The sequence below is a fragment of the Colletotrichum siamense genome, assembly GCF_013390195.1.
Source record: "Colletotrichum siamense strain Cg363 chromosome Unknown KSG_Cg363_contig02, whole genome shotgun sequence".
Classification (NCBI taxonomy): Eukaryota; Fungi; Ascomycota; class Sordariomycetes; order Glomerellales; family Glomerellaceae; genus Colletotrichum; species Colletotrichum siamense.
This window is the reverse complement of record NW_023501015.1, coordinates 6,425,233-6,451,204: the sequence shown is the minus strand read 5'-3', so window position 1 is coordinate 6,451,204 and position 25,972 is coordinate 6,425,233. Positions and strand designations below refer to the sequence as shown.

Genomic DNA, 25,972 nt, shown 5'->3' with positions numbered 1-25,972 from the left:
ATATCGTCGCCCGCGCCTGCCTCAGATCTGCCCCCTTTGCGAATGATCGATATGGCCTCGAGCCCTGGTCTTCCGACCCCCGCGTGGAACCCGGGCTGCGAGAGCATGAGGGAGTTCATGGGCAACGACGACCTTCTCAGTCTGCTCGAGTCATACGTGAGTCGACGGCTGTTACATATCTCCTTCGATCACTAACTTTATTCTAGATCCACGACAGGCACCACCTTCACTCGCTGTGTCTGGTCAACAGGATGTTCAACGTAGTCTTTTCCCAGTCTCTATATGAGCATCTCCTCATCAAACATACCCACGTTCATTGCATTGAACCCGACTCGGAAAACTTCCAAGCACTTCTGAACAGCCCAAGCCTTCGACACACACGGAAGCTGTCGCTCCTGCAGATGGACCAGCTGTACTACACCCGAACAGAAGCCGCCTCCAGATACGGCCCCATACTCAACGAAGCAATATGCCAGATCGTGAAGCGGTGCCCCGATCTCCGCCAATTTACTTTCTCTGCACCGTCACGTGCTTCGTGTGAAGGCCTGCCAGAATACTTCGTTTCGGAGGAGACGCTCGACTGCCTCCATAGCTCCTGCCCAATGCTGCAGTCTCTCTCACTGGAGCAGGCATTCCCTCGTATCCCTCGCCGAGGAGGCATTGGTCAGCGTGTCGAAGATGTAGTTGGCGTCATGCGATTTCCGGAGTTCTCGAACCTCATTACCCTGCATATGATGGGCATCAGGTGGAGTGCGTTGTGGGCGGAGTGGATAGCTGGAATACTGTCGTCAACACCGCAGGTTGAGGAACTGAGCCTATCAATGCGGTCTCCGATATGCTGCAGCATCACCTGGGATTTGGAAGTCTACAGCAACTGGAGTGATTTCTTGATCAGCCTAAGCGACGAGTACGAAGCGCTAGGGAAACCGCCCCTCAAGCTTCGCAAGCTGAAGCTCCACAACGATATCGGCTTCGTCGTCCACACCCAGCCAAGCATCGGATACCTCGAATCCCTCACCGATCTGGAGGTGCTCGAAGAGCTTCGTATTTTCAACAATCACCGGTACCCTGACGAATCGATGGTGGCCCCGCCTCACCTAAGAAGGCTGTCGATGCCCTACAGATTCATCACGTACGACACAATGCCACGACTCCGCAAATTCTCGTTCGACAACATGGATGGCGACATCATGGACTGGCTCATCCAAGTGGCAGAGACGCCCTTCAAAGACCAACTTACCCTCTGCAATGATGGAGTTGACTACTGGGAGGCCGGTGCCGAGCTCTTCGATGCTGTTTCCAGCGCGCGAGCCCGGAAGAGAGCAGAAACCCCGTTGGACAGCTTCACAGCAAGCGACTTGGCGTCGGTCTTGCGACCGATTCATTGGATTCATGCTGACTCTCTCCTTGTGCCCGACGTCTTGAGTGAATGTTTCGTGTTCCCGGGCAGGCTAGGAGTAGGTTATTCCAACCATCTAAGCCTCACGAATCCTCATCGGCCGGGAGAATGCACATGGGTCAAAAGCATGCGTCTTTTCGTCGGAAGTGCAGACCTGAACATGCCAGAGTTACTTCTACTTCTCGACGGAATGGACACGATCGAAAACTTGATGATCGTCAGCTACATGGCAGACCATTGGGAGAACTTTGTCCACCCATGCGACAATCAAACGTGGGAGGCAAACGCTCGGAGGATTGCTATCACGTTGCCGAGTTTGAAATACCTGAAGGTAAACAGAGTGTCATGGAGATTCCAGCGCTCGCATGACGACAATGGGTTGATGGCGCAGAGACTGAGTGTGGCAGAGGACGAGATGCTCGGCAGGTTTCCGCCGCTCAGCGACTTGCCAATTTACGCGAAGGTTTGGAGAGGCTGGAGAAGATCGGTTATGAGTCCTGGCTTGATTTGAGGTTCTGAAAGATAAACCTCAGAATAGGGTTCAAGTAACGGCAAAGACGAACAGATACCAGGACCAGGGTGCGGAACGAGTGTCAGAGAATGGGATCCCAAGCTGCCCCGTTTCTATTAATCCGCCAAGAATGATTGAGATACAAAGGAAGGGAAAGAACGTCACTCATTAGTCCAGAACTAGATAGTTACAATGGATTGCGATACCTGAACAAAAGGAATGTTGAACATGATTCCAATCGACCGCAACAAAGGCTTGGTTTCCCACGTGCATGAGGCCGCGAGGCGGGCTCGCCCTACATCGATTTCAACATACCACGAGCACCAGCAAACTCCAACTCATCCAATGTTTCAGCCCAGAGCCGTTCCGTGACATTCTTTCCTTCGGATGTGTAAAGAAAGGCCGCGAATCTCCAGTATGTTAGTCTTCCATGCAGCCAGCGAGGACGGGTCATGTAAACTTACGGATGAATATTCCAGCTCATCAGAAAGCATCCATGAGATTCTTTCCCTTTGTTCACCACAGCATCAATAAAGCAAGAGGCACCGACTCTCGGAGTTCTACCCGTTGCCCCAAAGGCCCAAAGACCCCACCTCAGCAAGCCGGGAGCATCTCGGCCCAAGGCAGTGCCCCTGCACCAGGCAGGATCTGACAGGTTGACGATGACGTCGTCGGCAGAAACAATATCGGAAAGCTTCCAAAGGAACATGTGAGCCAGAAGCTTGGATGAGTTGTATGTTTCGGAGCTGAATATCTTGGGGTCGTCAAAGGACGGTAGCAAGGGTTTGGCATCCCTGTTGGGAAAGCTTGCGGCGAGCGTCAATGCAGCGTTGACGATGGTCAGGTGTGCAGGGTCGCCTTCGGGCTTACGCTTAGCCTTCAGGACCGGCAGTAGAAGGATGGCGAGCAACACGGTGGACAAGTAGTTGACCTGCAGTGTCTCCTCGTGCCCGGTGCTCGGATTCTTGGAGAAGGACATCTTCATAATGCCGGCGTTGAGAATGATGATGTCGATTGGAGATAGATGACTTTCTGCTCGGCGGGTAAATGCTTGGATGGAGTCGTACGAGTTCATGTCGAGTTGCCACACATCGATGGTGGTGCTAGGATGCTGCTTGCGGAGTTTGGCTGCTGCGTCCTCTCCCCTCTCGAGAGAGCGGACGGCAAGGATCAAATTCGAGAGCTTCAAGTTAAGCAACTGAATGGCTGCTTCGTACCCAAGTCCAGTGTTGCCGCCGGTAATAATGGCGGTTTTGCCTGAAAGGCTGGTGTTCGGAGCTGGCCATTGGGGCTTTGCGCAGAATTGATTATGAAAAAAGACGCTGCCAAAGGACGCTGTTGAGGGAGGGAGATCCTTAGAACCAGTCATATTGAAAAACTTGTTGGCTTTTCGATTTAAATTTATGAGAAAGTGAGGAACAGAATGATTTTGTTGGAAGCTGTGTGCTAGTAGTGATGACTCGAAGACGAGGGGCATGGGCGTGAATACTTATACCTCAAGGGCTGTCCAAAGATGCCTTGGAAATCAATCGGAAATCAAAAGCGATTGGCATACATATTGACGAATGGACTTAAAGACTGCGCCATCTTCCATCAAAGCCTTGCCATATCTCCGCCGACCAGTTTGTATACCCTTTTGGGAAACGGCCGCGATGTCAGCCTGAATGAGGCTATTCCCGATTTGGCATACAATGTGGTCGAGGTCGTAAGAGCGATCAGCAGCTGGTACCCATCGCACAGGCAGTGGCGCTTACGTCTGTGTAATTCCGAATCCCGTCCGATATCATAACATCATTAATTGAGACACCCGGGCTTAAGTCATAATCTGCCCGAGGCTCTCGATTGCACTTATCAGATCATTACATCGCAGAAGATCTGTCAGCTTGTGAGAGGATTCATTCCATTATCTACTCTGACGACAAAAGATTGTGACATGTGATCTGGACACGAGCAAGGGAGCAACCAGATTCGCGCAGCCCATAATCATTGTATCGGAAGAAGGCCCATCAGCTGTCTCCCACGATTCACCTCTGCCAGAGTGAGTTGACCGGGAGCAGATGGGACGGGGAGGAGCTCGTGTGTTACAAGTGATATCGGCGAAAGCATCCTTGAAAGCTGGCCATGCTGACCCATGCCCACGGCAAGAAGAGGCTTGGGGTTTTTTTGAAGAATGACTTCTCTCGAACAGAGCAAGCTCGTGGCAGTCATAGACATCTGCGGACAAGATGCTGAGCTTGATGATATCTACGGATGCCGGGTTAGCAGTTAAGGCTTTGTATGGAGCTGACGATTTAGGTGTGTTTACCTCCGAAAGCGTCCGCTGTGGCATACTTCTCCCGTAGGAGGTCACTCGGCCATCGTATAGCACCAGTCCAATCATGGAACGAGGCGATGATCTTCGAACTTCCTTTCTTCTCAACGACGGCATTGACCAATTTAGGAGACCATTCGATCTCAACGTCGATGTATTTGCACCGCTCTTCAACAGCCATGAGCATCAACGCCAGAGCCTCGTTCTCGGCGTCCGGCGGAAACTTGCCCCCTTGAGGCGCTGTGCGGATAGTAAAGAGAATAGGCATGTCGGATAGAGATTGAAGGAGCTTTATCTGAGCTTGGACGTAGCTCAGTGGCGGCAAGTTCGTGGTACCCAGAGGCTCACGAGAGGGGCTGAGGAGATCGACTCTCATTTCCCAAATGTCACCACCATGGCTGATACGAGGAATATCAGCAGCGCCAAGAGCTATATCTGAGTAAGTTAGGGGTATGATGAAGGTTTGTCGACGCGGATCATGGTTGTGATTATCGAAAAGGATGTCCGCCATGACGATGGTGAATAGGCGTGCGAAGTTGATAGTGTGGTTGTGGAGAAGATTTATATTTATGCGCTTTTCACAGGTGGTGATCATGTACTTTGTCAATAGCGATATCTTAGCAGATTTTCCCCCGCGTTTTGTTGGTTCTAATGCCGTTCAAATTCCGAGAAAGCTCATCGGGTGATGTCAACGCCGTCCAGTATCCGGGAATAGGTTCCGTCCCGTCTCTTGCAGCCGGCAAAGAAAATAGCCGTCTCTCATCGCCGCAACGCATTGAGATCGGACATCAATATCTTGACAAAGCTAACTGCCATTAATACTATCGGCTAATAAGATATAGTCAACTTAGCTCAACTCATGTACTAGCACAAACGGGGTATGAACACGTGGTTCTCACAATTGCAGTGAAAGTTTTCAGTCACGGCCAGGCGTTGGATTGCGTGATTGATAAAAGACAGATATTAATTATACTGAGAGCGCGAGATCTTGTGATTTTCACTTGCCAAACATATCCAGGCATGCTGGTTCCGGTGCCGGAGAAGCTAATAAAGCTCCCGCTGGAGTTGTTCGACAGCCTATGAATCATATAACACCCTAAGCTTCATGGTGAGACGCTGCAATCTCCTTCTCGTCACGTCCCAAAGCATCAGCATGGCCATCAGCTCGACGCTGGTTGATAATCTCCTCAGTCTGCCGACGCCAAGTGCGAGGCATGCCCTTGCGGGTGAACAGCACGTCCATGTCTTCAAGAGAGATACCCTTGGTCTCTGGAATGAGGAGGAAGGTGAAGACAAATCCAAACACGACAGAACAAGCGAACAACAGAAACGTGCCATACGTGATGTCCGCCATCATGTAAGGCGTCGAGTAGACAATCGTGAACTGACCGAGCCACTGAGCACAAGTCGTGAAGACCAGGCAGATTGAGCGGATACCCATGGGGAAAATCTCAGCGCTATGGGGCACGGTCAGCAGCGCGCGAACTTGAGATGGTCGGAGAGGATATACCAGAAGATCCATGGAATGCCGTTCCATGAGATGGCGTATAAAACGGCGAAGATGTAGATCATTACGATAGCGACATAGGCACCAGGTGTTCTATCGCCTGCAGACAACTGACCGGCCTCGAAAGATCCAGACAGCTTCGCGTATGCTCCTAGATAGAACAGGGCGATCGCGGCCCCGGTCGAACCGATCATAAGGGATTGCCGACGGCCGAGGGCGTCGACGCCCCATATCATGTAAAGCATCGTAGCAAATGCTTTGACGATGCCGAAAATGCCGGTAGCCAGAAGACCTACGCTAGTGCCAGTAAAGCCGATGGATTGGAAAATCGAGGGCGAATAATAATTAAGAGCGTTGATGCCAGACCTGGAATGATTGAACTCAGTAATCTGTTGAAACATCACACTGAGACGACCATCACCACTCACATGTTTTGGATAAACATTAGGGCAATGCCCAACAGAAGACGGCGTCTGTTTGTGGGAAGCTTAATCTCCCGCAGTTTCTCCAACAGGCCCCTATTCGCACCCATCGCAGTCTCCTCCTCGATCTGTTGTAGAACCGTGTTGATCTCCCAGTTCAGATATGGATGGTCGGCAGGCAGTTTTCGCAGGCGTTGAAGAACTCTTCGCGCTTGATCAGTGCGACCGGCGTTCAAAAGCCAGCGAGGAGACTCAGGCTGAAGAAACATGCAAATGGACAGAAGGCTGCCAGGGATAATCTGCAGTGCAAATGGCACATGCCATTGGGTGTCAGAGCTTCCTGAAATATGTATGTTGACTCCGTAGTTCACCCAGAAGCCGATGATCTGAGAGAATTGCAAGAAGATTTCGAATACTCCGATAAGGCGCCCGCGAATCGCAGGGGGGCCAGACTCGGAGATATAAACCGGAATGATCATAGACGAAGAACCAACGGCAAGACCTGTAATTAGTTTCAATGCGTCAGCTACCGCAAGGACTTGGAATCGCATCGTGACCAACCTGTCAGAACTCGGCCGGCGTATATTAGGGCTAAATTACCGCTGGCAACGAGCTGTAAGATCGCGCCAAGGTCGAAGAGCGCGCCGCAACCGATGAGCACCCAGCGACGGCCCAGCCGCTCAACCAAGTAGTAGCACAACAAGACACCAAAGAAGCATCCACCCTGAAATGTGCTGACGATGTTGGCTTTGAGCGCAGCAAGGTCGGTGCCTGTCGATGAGTCGAGACCAAATCGACTCTGAAAGGATGGAAGCGACATAGTACCTCCTATGAACGCAGAGTCGTATCCAAACATCGCGGACCCCATGGCCGCGGAAGCCGCCAGGCCATAGATCCTCCAGTTGTAGACCTCCGCAGGCGCGGGGTTGGCGGAGGCATCCTTGGGTCGCTTAAAGATATTGACCATTGTCGCTGGCTTCAATCGCATGCGATACGAGCGAGATATCAGACCGAAGAAAAGACAAGTGTGTCTCAGCAACCCGCCTATAATCGAAGAAGGCTGTCTCCGGGTGGGCTTAATATGAACATGAAGTGGGTTTATCCACTGTGTTTTGACGTGCTACCCCAGATCTTACCCCAGACATCCACACCTCTCTTCCCCAGCTTTTGGAGCGAGCGGAGGGTGAATATTTTCCCCAAATTCGAGATATGCACGATGACCCAGGGATTTGAAGAGGGGGTTTGAATTGGAAGAGTTCTTTCCCGATGCCAAGAAGCCAATCGGGTTATCACGCCAATGAAAGCCAAGTTGCTCTTTGATTGGAGATCCCATGATTTGGTCAGAGACGTATTGCCCAGCAGAAGGTGGGGTATGCCGAGCTCGCCAACAAAAGTTATTCACACAGCCATGTCACTTTGTCTGCGGACCATTGGATGATGGGAAGGGTGTCAACAAGGGTCGCGTCTGACGGTTGTTTGTTAAGCCGGCACAGGTTGACAATTGAGACCACAAGTTACATCGCACACAGTAGCGCTACATCCAGCTTGAAAGCGTACACACCGCAGGGCCGTTACCATGGACTTGGGCTCCAAACTAAGAAGTCAAATGATTATGTTTCAATGCTTTCAAAGTGGATGATGACATCACCATTGTTTTACCAGCGATAGCATCTATATCTGGGTTCCTGGCAAACTCCCCATACATGTTCCTAAGTCAGTGGATGAGCCGTAGCGATGACATCTGGATGATAAAAGAGTGGAAGGTGTTATTTGGGCTACGGAAAATTAGGAGCTACAGCTGACGTCGTTTTTCTTGCAGGTGTAAAGCCCACACATCGAGGGCGCCTTGCACAGGCCGCAGTTACCACCGCCCCAAGTACTCTCCATGTCCGAGCCCTTGATTGTCTTATTGTCAAGTTGATAGCATACTGTGGATTCGTAGCTGTAGTCGACACTGAATATTTCGGGCTTCCAGCCGTCTGCTGCAGTATACTCAAAGGATCTCGCGTTGTTCTTCACAACGGCCTTGGCGCCGTTGTCGCACTCGAGCTCGAAGACGGTCTGGTCGCTTGCCCAGTGTTTCCCACCGCCCGTCCGGCAGACTTCCACGCCGTTCTCCCAAATCTGGACGTTGACGCTGTCTGGCTGGAATGCGCAGTTGCTCATGTAAACGTGAGCAGCCATGCAACGTGGTTTCGGCGCGGGAGCTGGCGGCGCTGGGGCAGGCGTTGGACCTGGGACCTGCCACGTCGCACATCCAGCAGTTGTGACGGTGGCTTCACCGTGGGGACCGCCAGTGATGGTCCAAGTCTCGCTCTTGATACACGTACCACCCGACGGGCTCGGGGCTGGGCCGAGTGTTGGGAGGTCGGGTAGATGGAATATGCTAGACGTAGTCGTACCAAAGCTGGCGCAGGACGTCGAAGTCACGCAGACGCCGCCTCGCGGTCCTCCGTTGCACAGTGTGGCAGTTGTTGACGAGAGACATACTTGCCCAGGAGGCGCTGCTGTCGGTGCCGGTGTCAATGTTGGCAAGTTGGTCAACCCACCTCCAAATCCTCCACTCTCAGCTGGCCTGGTGTTGGTCGGGCGCGAAGTTTCCCACGGTGGAGCAAAGTCCGGTGGCGTACCAGTTGGGTTTGGGCTGCAGTAATATCCAGAGCAGAGATGGCCGCAGTCTGCTGTGCAGAGGGGCGCTGGCGGACCCGGCTTGTACGTGACGCGAGGACCTTGGGGTACAGGGTTGTTTCCACCTCCAGGCAAGTTGGGAATCGGGCAGGCTGCCTGTCGGCTGTCCAGCCCTCTCTTTTGAGAGCTTCCACATTGTTCGAATGGATCGGCAAGGTTCCAGACCATTTTCTCTTTCTGTTCAAAATCTGCTTCATCTTCCGTGAGAGGGAGAGGTCGTGACACTTGTTGCATGATGGATTTGAGGGATGCGGGATCCTCCCCGAATCCGTAATGCATTCCTCTGACGTAGGCAACAAGACCGGCAACCAGCGGAGCGGCTTTGCAAATGAGCATAATGTAAGTAAGTGGTCGTAAGCCTTGACAATGAGAATGCCTGTGACTTACCAAATGATGATCCAGTAGCCGTGCCCTCTGAGAATTGCGGTGACACAAATACCTCGTTTGGAGGAACAAGTAGCCCTTCGCCTGGGGCCCATGTGTCGCCTGCATTGCTGTCAACCCACCAGCCTGCATTATTGAGGTAGCCAACAAGAAATGCCCCGTCGAGCTCTCGGACTAGGATTCCTGGGACAGTTGTAGGGTCATCTTCGCCTTGGTTTCCAGCGGCAACGACGAAGGTGATTCCGTAGCTTTGTTCCATTCTCTTCATCAGCATATCTGCAGAGAGTTAGCTGGTGTCTTATTTACGGCAACTCAACCAAAGCGGGGGCCGCTCCTGACGAAACATCTTTCGCCACTTACAAATAAGCTGTGTGAGAGGATCGTCCCTGTTCTTCGCAAAACCACCGGACACATTCACCACACCTGAGTTCCTAGGTTTCGGGTTCCGCTTGTCTTCTTCTGTGTCTTCATCCGTGAAGTCATTACAGATAAGCGTAAGTGCTTCCAAGAAGCCCTCTGCGCGTAATCCTGGAGGTCCGCGTGGCACAAATACGAGGTCAGCATTTCTCGCGATGCCAACTTTGGAGCCAACGGCATAGTTTGCCACCAGATGTCCATGCTCGGTCTCGAACGTGCTGGACTGACGTGCTGGGCGCCAGCTGCCCCCGGTGAGAGCTTTTGCTTGCTTGTCGAAGTCCTGCATTTGAAGAATTAGCATAATAGGAGACGGTGGAGGGCTGAAAGAATCCAAGTCTAGAGACGCTTTCCATCCGATTCCCTGTCTCAAATACTTACTGCTGCAACATGTCCCCTCCAGCCGCCTTCGATGATGTAGATCGTTTGACCCTCACCTTCGGGTGAGCTGAATTGGTACGTATATTTGCCATCATTCGGATCGTGTTCGCCATTCTTTTGGAACCAATATTTGTTGGGCGGCCAGGAAATCTGTGACAGATGCCAGTAATGGTCGTTGCCTTCGAACCTCTTTGTTTTGGAGGTACCCGGCGCGAGCTGGAGAGGTGCTAGTGTGATGTTGTGACTCGAAGGTCTTGGCTCTTGGATTGCTGCAAAGCTTCCATCTTCCGAGCCTTCAACCTCATCTCGCTTGCCCGTTGACGAGGTCGTAGACGGCATTCTATACGCACGACCAACCTGGGGATGGAAGTTAGTGAGTGTATTGCGACCGTTAGTGCGACGTGGTTACGCCGACGTACCTCGTCAATTTCGTCAGAATTGAAGTAGTCAAAGGCAAGAGGGCCAAGGTTAGTAACATGGATAAACGCGGTAAAACCCATATGCTTCGCTTGAATCATCTCAAAGCCATTCTTCATCTCTCTTTTCTTGAGAGCTGTGTCGCGTCGCTCGAGGACACCTTCGACAATTGCTCGAGCGGTGACCGAAAAAGGCATGCTCAAAAGAAGGATACCATCACTACCGTCTTGCTCATTGCACCAACTCGGCTCGGAACGCTTCACAAGGAGTCGTTTCTCCGGTGCGTGGGTCGCTTCTGGAAGATCCGGAACCTGCATAGCTCTGCGCGTAAGCTTGCAGGCATTTGCTGTCTTCGTAGCTTCAACGTCTTGGATATTGCAGCCCGTAATCGTAGCACACCGAGAGTTGACCTGTGTAGCTGTAGTCTTTGTTGTGCCCGCGGACACTGAGGTAGCGAAGGAGCTGGTTGTAATGCAGAGCGAAGCTTCCGCGGGCGTGCAAGAGGCGGGCTTTGGCGGAACCTCGATACTCCCACCGGGATGGACACTATTCCAAATCATAATCAGCAATTAAATCATCACTTGCAGCGGGACTAGGGGGTCTTACGTGATCTTAGGCCAAGGGGGAAGCGGACCGATGATGTTGATGTTGGGTGGGAACCTCAATGGAGGCGGGGGGCCTCTGCAAATGACAGGTTAGAAGACGGTGGGCGTTTGGTTTCGAGATAGCGCGGCACTCACGGTCCCCAGATGCCGGGCGGAATGATCCATTCCAAGCCACCGATGTGTATGTCGAGGTCATCCCACTTAACGCATATCTGTATCAGAAGGATGTGTTAGAAGACTTGTCAGAGTAACAGGAGGTGGAACGTCGAGAACTCACCCAGAAAAACCAAACTTTACAGGTGCTCTTGTGCTTGGGGCCTTCTCCATCGTCATCTTCACCACTGTCGGGCACGTCGGTCTCGACCGGCACGACCGAAATTACTTCGGGCCATGTACCTGTGGGCTCAGGATCATCATCTGTGTCCCATGTGAACGGTGTTTTGCTGGTGGAAGGGAGCTCGGTTATTGTGGGCGGTCCTGCTGGCGGGACAGTGATGATGGGGAAACCTGATTGCCCTTGGCTTGGATCCTTTGAAGTCCATTGAGCGGGAGGACCTTCTGTGACAGAGGGCCAAGGAGGGACAACGAGAGTCCTGACCTGAGTTAGACCTCCTGGAAGAATGAAGGTCGTGACAATAGGCGGGATGCTGATGCTGGGCAAAGGTACGATTGTGCTGGAGTCAATTTGACCAGAGGTGACGTTGACATTATAGTAATCCATCGACTGGGTTACGATGGGCGGAATCTGAATCGTAAGGGTCGTCGTAAGATCTGGCGCGATCACGACAGATGTCGTGTAGGATGGGATTGTGATGGTGGTGGTGGACGGTAGTGCCCTCGGGGGCAACACCAGCTGACAAGGTCCAGTGCATTGAGCGGGAGTGCCGGAATACACTTCGGGAGCCAGGAAAACAACTTCTGGATCATCATCTGGCCTGCAAATGGTTAGACTGATTGAATGGGAGAGATTCTGAAATACTTACCCTCCTGAGCCAGGAACTTGGAAATCAATAGACCAAATCATGGTGCCACCGAAGCAAAGGCCATCAGCAAAGGCCCTCTTTGCTGCAAATGTCTCTTCGTCATCGTATCCAATCCACTGATCGTCCCAGGTAATCTGCTTCATCATCGAGTCTGCAAGATACTTTGGCTTGATGTTGCGCCGCTTGATTAGCTGCTCAATCTCGACCAAGGACATAACACCTTCGAAGTTGGTGCATGGAGCTGGGTTGCTTGGACCCGAAAACGGACAGAGAAGATCGCTGCAGGAAGGGTCCGCAAGCGTGTAGCCACGGCCGTACATAGCAAGGCCGAAGTTGAGCTTTGCGGGATTCAGGCCGTCGAACCAAAGAGGCACGGTATTCTTGGAGATCTCCTGTATATCGGCTTGGCCTCGAACCTTCTTGCCCAGAGCCAAGACATCGGCGTCCCAAGAGCCATGCAGATCTGTCAAATGTCAGTAATCCACTGACCTCGAGCTTCCTCGAAAGAGACATACCATATGCCATGAAGCCAAAGAAGTCGACGTAAGGCTCCATAGCCTTTGCATCAAACCACCTGAATGCCACTGTTAGCGAACTTGCAACGCCAAACAAGTCCGTAGATCTTAGGACTCACCTCAGATACCAGTAGTCAGGAGCTAAAGTAAGACTAATGCCATAGGCGGTGCCGTACGCAGCCCGCATCTCTTTAACCAGAAGGGCGAGATTCCTGGTATCAGCAAGCTTATTACCACCTCGTTCAGGTGCGCCAGGGTACTCCCAATCCAAGTCGACTCCTTGGAACCCGTGTGTATCCATGTAGGTCTTGACAGAAGCAATGAAAGCAGCTCTGTTCTCTTTGGATGCTACCATCTCACTCCTATACAACGTTAGAAATGACCAGGCTGCGGCATACCTCATGCTTACCAAGTCTTATGCGTTGCGGCTTCCGGATTGCTCATGTCAAAGCCTCCGATGGCGATCCAAGTCTGTAGATTTCCATCTTTGGAGAGGTCCGTAAACTCTTTCATCAGCGAAACATCGTCAGGGTGCGCCGTGGCTATGGTGAACGCAGCTGGATCAATGAAAGCGAACGAAAAGAACAGATGAGTGTAGCCTTTCGTGTCGAGCTGCTTCGGCGTGACCCTGTTGCAAAGTCGGGTCCTAGCATTCCATGACTGGTAATATCCGATGGTTCTTCCTTTGGAGCTTCCGCTGCCCTGTGCACAGGAGGGGGAGCCCGTGATTGCGCAAGAGCCATAACCAGCCTGGCATGGCAGTGTTCCGTGAAGAGGATCGGCATTGTGGCAGTAGACGTCGGTGGCTATATCGGTTAGCACGGGTGCAAGAGTTTGAACCATTCAACTTACTTCCACTAGATGGCTATCAGTATCGCTTCTGAGCTTGGGAACTTTGAATTCGAGAGGGACTTACCACCATCCGGTTGCACTACAGCACAGCTTCATGCCACATGGCATCTCGGCATTCTCACTAAACTCGCCACACATTGCGGTCGCATTGCATTGACTCTGGCAGCCTGTACCGCAAAAGTCTGGCCCATACCCACAGATGTTCTTGGGCCCACAGCAGCTGTTCATATCCCAGTCAGCACGCGCCGTCATGAAATACATCAGAACTGTTACCTTCCGTCAACACAAGGACCATCTGTGCAATACAACGGTCCGTCGGCACGGCGCTCGAGGCTATGTGGCTGCCTTGAAGTCAAGTTTGCACTAGACTCGAGCAATGAATCAAACTCCACGTCCTCTGGAGTAGCAACGTGAGGTGCCTTGGCTGGGTTCTGGTGAGCAGGACTGAGCTTGATGGTGTCGATCCATGCTGCGACTTGTTAGCTGCAAAGCAATGATAACGCAAGGCCCGTGTTCATCATGCCACTCACATCGTTCTTCAGATGCGCGTTTTGCGTTGTTAAGCTGGTTAGGGTATGGGTTGGTTCGACGATAGGCGGGGGTACCATAGTTTAGAGTCAAGATACAGACAAAGACAAACGAGCTGATAGCCAAGGCTACCAGCCGGCCGGTTCGTGACTGCATGTTTGACAGATTGCCTGGTTGACGCCCTTGCTCGTGTCACTGTGCAGTGACACTACCACCGGGCGGAACGTACTTATACTGGTTCTCGGGTTGCGGGTTTTAAATCAACCCGAGTGCGGCTTACAAGGCATCAAACACGGTCATGAATTTTGCCGCGGACCCCAAGCCTAAGAGTCCACGAGCTTCAAATTTAGAAAAGTCATCAGACATATCTCGTATTGATCCCTGAGTAGAAGGATCAGACCGACTCTCGCCGGAGCTAACGGGAGGCAAATTGAGAATGTAGTCGAGAAACTTCGACTCTTGTCAAAGACTTCCAAGTCTAGATGTTCGGGAAGATCTTGGCAAATGTCCTTCGGATGGATGCCTAGGCTAGCGCTGGAAGGAACTGGTTGAATGACCTGAAATGCAACCCATCAACAAGGGAAAATTCTGGCTGGTCATTGTGGTGCGGCCCAGAGACAATATGAGCAAGGGCAACTATCTTGCCCCCCTGAGTGCAGGCGATTATCGATCGCGTGGACTGTTGGCCGCACCTTACCTGACAGATTTCGGCACGCTTCTGATTTGCGCGCTCGGAATGCAAGTGGAACTAAATATTGAGTCCCAGGATTTCCAGTAGTGTGTTGCTACATTAGGCAGTCGACGTTACTTAAAGCTTTTCAGCTCCAGGGCTAGCTAGATTCCTCTGCAACCACACAAGCGGGGCTCGAGTCCGAGGATAACCAGGGTTATTATGCTTGTTTGTAGGGCCACCGCTACGGCACAACGTGCAGAATGTTCCTGCCTAGAACACACTTTATTTAGAAGCTCAATGAGTCCGAGAAGACTTTGCCATATTAGGAAGGTTACTGTGGTTGAAGGATTTTCGGTATGACCCGATTCTTACTATTGGGCTGCGTCGGAGAGCCCCTCAACTATTGAATCGAGGACACTAATTGAACTCCTGAAGTCACGAGGTGTCGCGGCTGGTTCTATCACAATGTGACAGACAGAGAGTGTTGTTATGTGTAGTTGTGTTGATGTACTACACTATATATCATCTCACCTCGGCTGCTGGTCATTATGGTGTTCAATGACACAACTATCTCGTTCATTGCGCTCATTAATTATTAGCGATGAAGCAGTTTGCTCTTCTCTGGCTGTTGCCAGCTATTTCATTTGCCCAGTCTACGACTTCTACTACCGATGTTCTGCCACCGTGGCAGACCGGAGTGGAAACTGAGGACGGATCTTGCGGCCCGTCAAGTGGCGGACGAGTTTGCACTCCCACTTGGGGTGCATGCTGTTCTGCTGACGACATCTGTGGCCGATCCAAGGTTGCCTGCGGAGACGGCTGGTCAGTTCTCACCATGTTCAGCATTGATATTCACCTCTGCCCATTATGCTGACAGTGAGAACCCTCATTTTAGTCAACCTCTTTATGGCAACTGCAACAGCGCTGCTCCTCCGCCAACAACTTCAACTGTTCCAACAACTCCGGCACCAGGGCCTGGCAGTGCATCTCCGGACGGCTCATGCAGTGGAACGAATCAGTTTACTTGTGCCGGCTCAACCTTCGGTTCTTGCTGCAGCGGCGGCAATTGGTGCGGTGACAGTACCAGTCACTGCGGAACCGGCTGTCAGAACAAGTTTGGTAACTGCACGGTCATTGCGGATAACATCAGTACCGACGGGAGATGCGGCTCCAACGGCAAGACTTGTCTAGGATCTGCCTTTGGCTCCTGCTGCAGTGAGGGCGGCTGGTGTGGTAGCGAGCAAGCCCATTGCAGTGCTGGCTGCCAGACCGGCTTCGGCAACTGCACCACCAGCGACGGCTCAACGCCCCCCAGCGACGTATCCATTGATGGGAAGTGTGGAAGCAATGGGAAGACATGCAAGAACTCGACTTTCGGAACCTGCTGCTCCAGCTCGGGCTTTTGCGGTTCTGAATCGGGACATTGCGGCAGTGGGTGCCAGAGCGGATTCGGTACCTGCACTGCTGGCAACGACAACGTATCAGCCGACGGATCTTGTGGCAACAATGGGAAGACCTGTAAAGGGTCTTCGTTTGGCGAGTGCTGCTCACCTAGCGGATTCTGCGGAGGCACGAAAAGCCATTGCGGCCCGGGCTGTCAGTCAACCTTTGGAACTTGCGATGCCTCCTCGAGTAACGTCTCGACGGATGGCACCTGTGGAAAGAATGGCAAGACATGCAAGGGGTCTGGCTTTGGAGACTGTTGTAGTTCCTCGGGATTCTGTGGCTCATCCACCAGCCACTGCTCTGTTGGCTGTCAACTGGACTTTGGAACCTGTGATGCCTCTGCTGGTACCATCTCCACAGACGGTACTTGTGGCAAGAATGGCAAGATATGCAAGGGTTCCGGGTTTGGTGACTGCTGCTCATCTTCAGGCTTCTGTGGCAGCTCCAGCGATCATTGTGGAACAGGCTGTCAAACTTCGTTCGGCACTTGCAATGCTGGCTCTGGCAGCATATCAACGGACGGTTCTTGTGGTAAGAATGGAAAAACATGCAAAGGGTCAACATTCGGCGACTGTTGCAGTTCCTCGGGCTATTGTGGCGGTACGAGCGACCACTGTGGCTCAGGTTGTCAGGCCTCGTTTGGTACGTGTAACAGTGGCTCCGGAAGCATTTCCACGGATGGGTCTTGTGGGAAGAACGGCAAGACCTGCAAGGGATCGGCTTTCGGTGATTGTTGCAGCTCATCTGGGTACTGTGGAGGCACCAGTGACCACTGTGGAACAGGCTGCCAAGGCTCGTTCGGCACATGCAACACGGGCTCGGGCGCAGTATCTACTGATGGAGCTTGTGGCAAGAATGGAAGAATTTGTAAGGGATCAACTTACGGAGACTGCTGTTCTTCTAGTGGCTATTGTGGCAAGTCGACTGATCACTGCGGTGCTGGCTGCCAGTCTGCATTTGGGACGTGTAGCAGTGGTTCAGGGGCCATCTCCACCGATGGAGCCTGCTCGACGAACGGCAAGACTTGTAAGGGCTCAACCTTTGGCGATTGCTGTAGTGCTTCGAATTACTGCGGTAAGACGACTGCTCATTGCGGATCTGGATGGTAAGTTATGTCCCATGACGTGTTTGAGAACTAGTATTAATCCTTGGACAGTCAAAAGTCATTCGGAACTTGCTCGTAGGGGCCATGAGATCGAATCGAAATCTGCCACGTGATTCATGGCTTCTCTTTTGTTCATGGACGCGTGGTTTCTTTACCCATTCGTGTACTATATTTATGTGTGTTGCATTGGTAGAATTCTCGGCAGTCACTGGCAACATTTGAACATAGAGAATGAAACCAATCTGCAAGGCATGATTCGCCTAGAAACCAAAGATGTGAACTTTACCGACTTTCCGGGGACTGGACGACACGCGTTGCCTCGATGCCGATCACAACCTTATGTATAACTGCGTGGCATAATAGTCTGCCAGCATCTTGGTAACACTCATAAGGCTGCAGGGCCAAATACCAACGACAAACTGAATCTTTCTCAGGTATGTACATATCCACCAAGTACCCGGTCCCACCGTTCCAGACATTTACGAGGGCGACACACCCGCCACGCCATGTCTCGATTCTCCGGCTGCCCCTTTTGAGTCTGCCCCGGCAGGTGCGCGATCTCATTTGCACGACTTTATTCTGGTCACTGGTAATCGATGCCACTGACCCGCAATATAGCGGTGAAGACTGCGCTTGCGACCCGCGCCTGGCCTTTTTCCGCGTCTGCCGGCAGATTTAGCGTGTTGGAAACTCGGTACTAGCTACCTCGATCCAATCAAAGTCATATCCATTGTGATATTAAGTACCGTTGCGTTGAAGATTTGTCGTGATCACTTGCATGCATTCTGAGGCACCTCGGTACAGACACCCAGGGAAGTTCATCGGTGGCTCTCGGGGCCAAAGGGATGGGCAGACAATTATCAGCCCCCCGGCCCCTGAATGCCCCGAACCGACCGGTCCTGGGCAGGGGGCCGCCGCGGAGGTGGCCGAATACGGATAACCCCTGGCTACTTGCATGTAACCTTCTTCCTATTTAGTGGGGCTATATTGATGGCTCGGTCGTCTTTCTGCACGGTTGTTAAGATCCTGGCCACGTGGGTGCCCCATCTATATTAAGGCCCAGATCTGGGCACTCTAGAAGAGACAACTTTACCTTCAGAATCGTTGCAATGGGACTTACCTAGCATTCCGAGGTTGACGCACATTCGCATGAGCTGGAGTCTTTATGTGAATAGCCCTTTTGCGCCTCTTCAGACCCCTCCAAGCTTGCTGGTGTCTCCTCGCTTATCCCATCGAGTACGGCCTGGCGTCAGTACAAACGCGCGCGAAATTCTAACCAACCGGACGTTAATCCGAAATATGGCCGTTAATCCCGCGAACGAAAACACTTAAAAAGAGTTGTTTTGGAGAAAACTGGGGAACGGATGTACTGACGCCATGCCGCACTCGATGGAATAACAGGGCGCATCCATGGCACTTGAGCATTAATTCCCAAGGAACCTCGCCTGTTCGATGTATTAGTCCTGAGGTGCTATCTTATCAGCTGAAGACAGAACCTCGCCGCCTTGGATCTCCTCAGTGTAGTTTTGATTGTCTGCGCGACCGAAGCGGCACTCGCTTGCAGGTTACCTCCCGCCCTCGTCCGATGTGGCCTTGGCTTGATCTGTTTTCCTTTTTTCTGTAATACCGCCTGGCTGGACAGCCAGCGGGTTATCCTTGCCAGCATGGAGTGTTAAGTCCGGAGCGGAAATCACGAAGGCTTAGGTTAGGTCGCGTGCTAATGATACCCTGCTCTTCCTGCAGGGTGTCTCGGCGAGCAGGCATGCTGTTGCTACCGCACCTATCACCGATCACCCCCTTAAAGTTTTCCACCAGTTGTTTTCGAGGTCTGGGAGCCTCGCGAGGTCAACTCTGTTCTTGGCCCATTCGGAGCGTTTCCGACTTAGACCTGCATGGTATCCGCCGCTGAGCCAATCTTGCGTTGGATGAAACAAGGGCCCTCAGTCCGTAATTGCAGGTAGGTTCAATTGTTGAACTTATTGTTCCAAGGCATGTCCCATCCCGAGGCCCCTTGAAAGGAGCCCGCTGTTGGCCAGAAGCAATTGTCGCCTCGCGAGGAAGGGAGGGAAAAGACACACTGAAACGGTTGTATAAAGGGGTCATTGCCAACCTGCGATTTCTTCCAACCATTGCTGCTCTGCACTGACACATCTAATCAATAACCGGAAGAACTTGCAATGTTCTTCTCACCTCGACTCGCCGTCGTCGGCCTGCTGGCAGTCGCCACCTCGGCCTTGACCTTGGAGCCAAGACAGAACGTCGCCCCTGGCCCCGTCTCCGGTGATACTTTCATCCACGACCCGACAATAACCAAAACCCCGAGTGGCACATATCTGGCCGCATTCACGGCCGACGGCGTGGGACTGAAGACGTCCACCGACCGTACCAACTGGAAGGACGCCGGTGCTGCATTTCCCAACGGTGCGTCATGGACAACCAAGTACACCAACGGCGAGAAGAACCTCTGGGCGCCTGATCTGTCGTACCACGACGGCAAATACTTCCTCTACTACTCCGCCTCGAGCTTCGGAACCAGCAAGTCAGCCATCTTCCTCGCTACGAGTACCACCGGTGCATCCGGCTCGTGGACCAACCAAGGTCTCGTTATCGAGTCTACGGCGACCAGCGGGTACAATGCTATCGACCCCAACCTGATCATCGATGCCGAGGGAAGGTGGTGGATGTCTTTTGGCTCATTCTTCGGCGGTCTTAAGATGGTGGAGCTGTCTAGCAGTACCGGCAAGCTCAAGAACAGCAATATCATTTCGATCGCTACCCGCCCCGACAACTCTGAGAATGCCATCGAAGCGCCCTTTATCACCCGCAGTGGCAACTACTACTACCTTTGGGTCTCTTTCGACCGCTGCTGCAAGGGCGCTGATAGTACCTACCGTATCATGGTCGGCCGCTCTACTAGCGTCACAGGCCCTTACGTTGATAAGGACGGCAAGCAGATGATGCAGGGCGGAGGCACTCGGGTCATGTCCAGCCACGGCTCCGTCCACGGACCCGGCCACAACGCCGTGTTCACCGACAACGACGCCGACGTCCTGGTCTACCACTACTACAACGATGCCGGCACTGCGCAGCTTGGCCTCAACCTCATCCGCTACAGCAGCGGCTGGCCGGTCGTGTACTAAGACGTGTACTATTCGCTCAGCCAATTCAGGAATTGCGCAGAGACGACAGGGCAGATGATGGGCTGACGTGCAGCTGAGACCTCTCCACATGCATGCAGCGCAGTTTTTCTGCGTGTCCGCACTGGTTTCAGACCTTTGTTTCGATTGTATCTACTTGTTTCCACTGTATCTACTTACCTCCATTGTATCTACTTCTTTCCACTGTATCTACTTATTTCCGTTGTACATACTTGTTTCGGTTGTAGTCGCATTTTGCGATTTTAGTCGGCTAATTACTGTAGAAAGAAATATGAGCGTGTTCAAGAGATTTAACGGTTTTGCAAGCTGGATGCGGATGGCGGAACTCTCGGGTGCCGACAACGCTGAACTAAAAGAGTTCTCGGGTGCACTCGGGCACTGTTGTTGTACACCTCAGGCATAGCACTCTCAATTGCCGCGCATATAACTCAGTCATTTAGTCATTCAACTTGTCCTAATCGCGTCGCCACTTCTCACGAGGTCCGTATGTCGTCTGGTCATGACCTGAAAGTTTCGCAGGTAGCTACACAACATCCCTATCCAATAGTGCTACCTCACGAATAGCGGGCTAACTCTAGCCAAGGCAGCGGCATGCGCGGCAATAAGCGTCGACGTCTTATTGCATCCACTGGATACTCTTATTACGCGCATGCAATCCCCAGTCTACAGGACGCAGTACAAGACAGTCAATGGCTCGTTCAATCGGACATTTTTTCGTGGACTCTACCAGGGGTTCGGGCCCACGATCATCACTGGGATACCTTCATCAGCGGCGTTTTTCACGATATATGAAAGGCTAAAGACAGTTACCCAGGACGCGAAGTCAGCGGGTTATCTTTCCGGCGTCCCCCTTCCCATCCTTCATGGACTCAGCAGCGCGGTAGCAGACCTCGTGAGCTGTGCCATTATCAACCCCGCCGAGGTGTTGAAGCAGAATGCGCAGATGCATGGAGGTGATACCCTTAAGCCTGCCAACCCACGGCAGTCCCCAACGCTTCTCGCTGTAAAGCATTTCGCAAGAAATCCAGGGAGACTATGGGCCGGGTATACAGCTTTGGCGGCGAGTCATCTGCCTGCGACTAGCCTAAGCTTTGGTCTGTATGAGTTGCTGAGAGAAAGGTTTCTTGGCGAGGCTCCGCGCCAGCAACTCGAAGCCAGCGCATCTCGCCAAGTAGCCGTTAGCACATTCAGTGGAGCTCTCGCCGGCGGCTTTGCGTGCACGCTCTTCGTGCCTGTTGACGTTGTGAAGACGCGAATGAGGCTAGCCGCTGGGAACTCAGTGCCTAATGACCACCAATACCATCCAAACCGAATGGCAGACCAGGGGGCGAAATTGCCAAATACGGTTCGGCCTCGACCGCGCCTCGGCCCTCTGGATGTGGCAAATGGCATCTTCCGGAAGGAGGGAATTTTTGGCTTGTTTAGAGGCGGCACTCTGAGTTTCTTGGCGTCAGCATTAGGTTGCGGACTATATCTAGGCTCGTATGAGGCTTGCATTCTGTTCTTGTGACAACCGGAACTTGAAAGGGAACTGCTCATCACTGTGGAAAGCACCGTGGTTGTATGATTATGTTAGGAAAGAACGCATCCTACTCACTTTAATAACACCTCGTATCACTGTCACACGTGGATCATACAGGGAGTGGCCCAAATGTGAGTTTGTGCACTGTGATCGTGGTTCCATGCAAAGGCAAATCATTCTTGAGTCGGAGAAGATACTTGAGTTCCACTTCCCTTGTATGCTTTGGTTGTACAGGTCAAGGTTCGGCCCTGGGTAAGATGACGTCAGGTCCCATCTGTTCTTCACCCCAGCCCTCACGACGATCTCTTGGTATTCTGACAAACGCCATAGACAGTACTATGGCAACACCGGCCATCCCGATGCCAAGGTAGAGGCCATTCCTATACCCTCGAGCCAAATCTTTGCCATTGTTGTTTGTGTAATGCTCCACCGTGCCAGCAAAGCCCAACCCAGTTGCTAACCCGTACGATAGAATCGTCCCAATGAGAGATCCTGCGAGCCCCTCTTGATCCCGCCGGACTGTCCCACTGGCGATGAGTTGAGACTCCGTGAAGACGAAATCAGGCCCTAGCGACCCGAGAAGAATCGCAGGAAATGCCTGAGCCCAGTAGGTTTGCTGGACTGGCATTGTTGCCACGAGGAGAAGAGACACGAGTGTTGCCGTGGATCCGATGGCCAGAATATATTGCGCAGCCAAGTGTCTCACCACCTTTGCGCTGAGGAGTGCTGCGCCTGCACCACCCACTGCTAAGGGAGCGTATGTAGCGGCATTAAGAAGCATTGTGTAATTTCTCAATTCGGCCTGCCATGCAGTCAAATATCAAATGAGCATGCCAAATCCCATGAGGGATACAAAAGATGACACAATCATCATGCTGAACGACGGCGACCCCCAAATATTCATTGGCATGATGGGCTCGGCTGCGAATCTCGCCTCCCAGATCACAAAGCCAGCCACGTGAAGAATCGATACAATAAGAAGCGCATAGACGTATGGGACGGACCAGCCCACAAGAGCGGATTGACTGATTCCCAATTGTGAGAATGCCACACAGATGTAGGGGGAGAAAGAGTCTACTCACGTCCACACAAAGTTGAAGAGAATGAGGCCGGACACGCCTAGGTATGCTCCAATGTAGTCGACCTTGCCCAGAGGATCCATCGGTGTGGGCTCAGCAGGTACAATTATGATAAACAGGCCAAAGATGACACTTCCCAGAAGAGCTCTGTTATATTTCTCGATTAGAGATGCGAATTCCACTGCGGGGCGTCAAGATAAATACTCACAAGAAGAAAAACAGCCACCACCATTGGGTCAGTTGGCCAAACAAAGCGGGGAATACACTCCCACCCGCAGCACCAATTGGTGCCATGGCGCCGAACAGCCCAACTGAAATGTTGCGAGCCTTACCAGGTGGATTCGTTATCGTGAGGAGAGCCACGGCATTTGGAAAGACGAACGCAGCCCCAATGCCGCTGAGTGCACGCATGATGCTCAAAGATATGATGCTGCGCATGAAACCGGATATAAGATGGTAAATTACCCAAAGTATGCCACCAGCGGCAGCAGTCTTCTTGTGACCGTAGACTGCACCAACACGCCCTCCCATAAGGACAAACGTTCCTTGAGTAAGGCTGTGTCTAAAGGTCAGCTTTCAATCGTTTGAGTGGCCGTTCCTATAAACACTTACGGATAAGATGCTATAATCCATATGGCAAAAGCGGGTGACACGCCGAGCTCCTTAGCCATGTTCAGACCGCCGTTGATGCCTGCGCCCAGGGGAATCGTCTGTTGAAATTCAGCTCTAATGCCTACGAGAGGGCTCTCAGTAGTTAATGCTCATACCTGAATGAATTGGCATAGAATAATGCAGGCCGAAGCAGCAGCTTTGCGCCATTTTCCATCAGCTTTGCTGACTGGTTCACTGTAGTTTTCATGAGGCCTCGTTGTCGCACTCTTGCGCTCAATGTTGTCTGCCATCTCTGCAAGTCTCAAGCCAGCTTATGCTTTCTGGTCATCTAGCTTCTCTCATGTGGTAGGCGGTTCAAATTTACCGGAAAGGCTGAATGTGGACAACTACCGCGCTCCATATTTCAATTCGATCACTTGGCGGTCGACCCGGTGGTTGGGTAAGCAAAAGAGTACATATGGCTGAATTATATAATTCGGCATAATTGCTGAATCATTTAATAATCAGCGTGGAGCATAGTTATTCTATTCCAAAAACAAATCATTCATGAGGAGCGTGAAACCATCGGGTCGTGCCGAGAAAATGACAAAACACGCGGACACGTTGACAATTCACTCGATACCCGAAGAAAATCATGTTCACCACGCTAGATTCATACAAAAGACGGCGTGAAAACTCGTGAAACATCTCAGCCTCTCACTTCAACTGCCTATCCGACGTTATTAGGGCTTCAAGTCAACATGGACACTCTCATCCAGAAGCAATTGATCAACTCGCGCTCTTTGCAGTATAATTACTACATATCCCCTAACCTGAATGAATCCACTGCCGATCCCGTTCTCGTTCTCCTCCATGGATTCCCCGATTCAGCCTCTGTATGGGCGCCAGTTGTTACACTTCTCGTTGCCGTTGGTTTTCGGCTCATGATACCAGACTTACTTGGGTATGCTGGCACGTCTAAGCCATGGGACGTCTCATTCTTCAATTCGAGCGCTATGGCGAACGATATCATAGAGATACTCGACCACGAGGGTGTCGTCAACTTCGTTTCCGTTGGGCATGACTGGGGAGCTTTCATGGCACACCGCATGTACTTGTGGCACCCTGAACGCGTAAATGCTCTCGTCGTGGGGGCATACAATTACGAACACGTGGCAAGAACGCCAATCAACATCGACATGGACGCCGAAAAGTTTGAACGACAACTGGGATGGCCAGTCAAATACTATTACAAGTTTCTCGCCAGTGCCGACGCACCGAGTCTGTTGTCCGGCCATCCTGAGAGTTTCTATGCTGCTGGGCACGGAGAAAACAACGCCATGAATGATACCTTTGGCCGACGAGATGGCCTTGTCGACTGGCTCTCTGCTGACAAACGGAGAAAGCTGCAGTCATATGCCGATGACCCCGCAGCTATGAGTGCCGCCAGGGATAACTTCCAGGGCGCCGGATTTACATCGCCTTTGATGTGGTACCGCGCCCTAGTGGAGAACGTACATATGGAGGTGGAGAAGAACCTTGCAGCCGATGCAGACAACATTCGGGTACCTTTCTTGCATATGGGCGGCTCAAGGGATCCCGTTTGTCCTCCGGCAATCTTTGACAACCCAGAACTGCGCGCTTATTTCTCGGACTTCACGAGTGAAGTCTTTGAATGCGGTCACTTCCTCCCATCCGAAAAGCCCAAGGAGATTGCAGAGACCATGATAGAGTGGTTGAAGTCAAGAGGAATCGCACCACAGTGAATGAAAGCTCAAATTACCTTGAAAAGGGTAGATGTGTAAAATAGCGGGGCCGCCAAGCAGACGTCGACGTCTACACCCATAGATGATATCTTGATTTGTGAACAACCCCAGTCAAGAAAGCAATACAAATACCTGCGGATCTTTGCGTTCAAATGAGCCTCGGCTCTCATTATATAATTTTGCCGCTCGTGCCCCAGGTCTGGCATTGCAGATGTTGGTTCACTAATCGCAAAATCGACTTCGGTATGACGGTCCTGTGCGGCCTGTGGTAAGAGGCATTTGTCATCAGCTCACGCCCTAAACTTGTCATTTCAGCAATTACGGTACACATATCTTACATAAACCAACCATGATACGTTGATACGTTGAAACTCAAACTCCGGGCTCTGAATAGCCTGTCCAAGAAACATACTGAATAGAATTTGAAATACTACCTTTCCATTCAATGCGCTCAATGAGTGAGATGGAGAGCGACAACACCGCTATCTCTGCACACCATCTTCGGACAGGTAGGCGAGGCCGCCCACGGAAAGAGCCATCGAAGAGCATGCAGCTGAATGTAAGTTTATTGCATCGGCCTCCACCTGATAGGAAGCGTCTAAAGGCTAATCTGGATAGAGTCGCCGTGAAAGAAACCGCATTGCCCAGAATACCTTTCGTCTGCGACAAAAGGCTACAGAGAAGGAAAGACAAAAGGAGGTTGAGCAGCTCGAGC

The 25,972-nt window shown here is 51.9% G+C and overlaps 9 protein-coding genes across 9 annotated transcripts; 4 read left to right on the top strand and 5 right to left on the bottom strand.

The window, feature by feature from the left end:
• Nucleotides 1-51: 51 nt before the first annotated feature.
• On the top strand, nucleotides 52-1,910 carry CGCS363_v003684 (uncharacterized protein; the record flags this gene model as incomplete). The annotated part of the gene is made up of 2 exons (XM_036635533.1): nucleotides 52-156; nucleotides 207-1,910. The coding sequence occupies 2 exons, from the start codon at nucleotides 52-54 to the stop codon at nucleotides 1,908-1,910; spliced, it is 1,809 nt and encodes a 602-aa protein (XP_036499579.1).
• Nucleotides 1,911-2,205: 295 nt separating this feature from the next.
• Nucleotides 2,206-3,279, bottom strand: yanD-2 (Short chain dehydrogenase yanD; the record flags this gene model as incomplete). Its single annotated transcript, XM_036635532.1, has 2 exons — nucleotides 2,206-2,320; nucleotides 2,375-3,279. The coding sequence occupies 2 exons, from the start codon at nucleotides 3,277-3,279 to the stop codon at nucleotides 2,206-2,208; spliced, it is 1,020 nt and encodes a 339-aa protein (XP_036499576.1).
• Nucleotides 3,280-4,201: 922 nt separating this feature from the next.
• On the bottom strand, nucleotides 4,202-4,732 carry ARO1 (Pentafunctional AROM polypeptide; the record flags this gene model as incomplete). The annotated part of the gene is made up of 1 exon (XM_036635531.1): nucleotides 4,202-4,732. The coding sequence occupies one exon, from the start codon at nucleotides 4,730-4,732 to the stop codon at nucleotides 4,202-4,204; it is 531 nt and encodes a 176-aa protein (XP_036499577.1).
• Nucleotides 4,733-5,317: 585 nt separating this feature from the next.
• qutD-9 (Quinate permease) lies at nucleotides 5,318-7,117 on the bottom strand (the record flags this gene model as incomplete). The annotated part of the gene is made up of 4 exons (XM_036635530.1): nucleotides 5,318-5,678; nucleotides 5,732-6,094; nucleotides 6,157-6,652; nucleotides 6,712-7,117. 4 exons carry the CDS (start codon nucleotides 7,115-7,117, stop codon nucleotides 5,318-5,320), a joined length of 1,626 nt encoding a protein of 541 aa, XP_036499574.1.
• An 818-nt stretch (nucleotides 7,118-7,935) lies between these two features.
• CHIT1-0 (Chitotriosidase-1) lies at nucleotides 7,936-14,073 on the bottom strand (the record flags this gene model as incomplete). Its single annotated transcript, XM_036635529.1, has 15 exons — nucleotides 7,936-9,158; nucleotides 9,226-9,498; nucleotides 9,583-9,919; nucleotides 10,018-10,374; nucleotides 10,437-10,980; nucleotides 11,041-11,115; nucleotides 11,175-11,251; nucleotides 11,317-11,974; nucleotides 12,023-12,485; nucleotides 12,538-12,596; nucleotides 12,657-12,899; nucleotides 12,947-13,343; nucleotides 13,587-13,609; nucleotides 13,663-13,858; nucleotides 13,920-14,073. The coding sequence occupies 15 exons, from the start codon at nucleotides 14,071-14,073 to the stop codon at nucleotides 7,936-7,938; spliced, it is 5,079 nt and encodes a 1,692-aa protein (XP_036499575.1).
• Nucleotides 14,074-16,369: 2,296 nt separating this feature from the next.
• CGCS363_v003679 (uncharacterized protein) lies at nucleotides 16,370-17,254 on the top strand (the record flags this gene model as incomplete). The annotated part of the gene is made up of 1 exon (XM_036635528.1): nucleotides 16,370-17,254. The coding sequence occupies one exon, from the start codon at nucleotides 16,370-16,372 to the stop codon at nucleotides 17,252-17,254; it is 885 nt and encodes a 294-aa protein (XP_036499006.1).
• Nucleotides 17,255-19,318: 2,064 nt separating this feature from the next.
• abnA-1 (Extracellular endo-alpha-(1->5)-L-arabinanase 1) lies at nucleotides 19,319-20,281 on the top strand (the record flags this gene model as incomplete). Its single annotated transcript, XM_036635527.1, has 1 exon — nucleotides 19,319-20,281. The coding sequence occupies one exon, from the start codon at nucleotides 19,319-19,321 to the stop codon at nucleotides 20,279-20,281; it is 963 nt and encodes a 320-aa protein (XP_036499005.1).
• Nucleotides 20,282-22,641: 2,360 nt separating this feature from the next.
• On the bottom strand, nucleotides 22,642-23,802 carry CGCS363_v003677 (putative MFS-type transporter; the record flags this gene model as incomplete). The annotated part of the gene is made up of 5 exons (XM_036635526.1): nucleotides 22,642-22,846; nucleotides 22,904-23,047; nucleotides 23,109-23,456; nucleotides 23,513-23,610; nucleotides 23,668-23,802. 5 exons carry the CDS (start codon nucleotides 23,800-23,802, stop codon nucleotides 22,642-22,644), a joined length of 930 nt encoding a protein of 309 aa, XP_036499014.1.
• Nucleotides 23,803-24,252: 450 nt separating this feature from the next.
• Nucleotides 24,253-25,257, top strand: Ephx2-0 (Bifunctional epoxide hydrolase 2; the record flags this gene model as incomplete). Its single annotated transcript, XM_036635525.1, has 1 exon — nucleotides 24,253-25,257. The coding sequence occupies one exon, from the start codon at nucleotides 24,253-24,255 to the stop codon at nucleotides 25,255-25,257; it is 1,005 nt and encodes a 334-aa protein (XP_036499013.1).
• Between the last annotated feature and the right edge of the window lie 715 nt (nucleotides 25,258-25,972).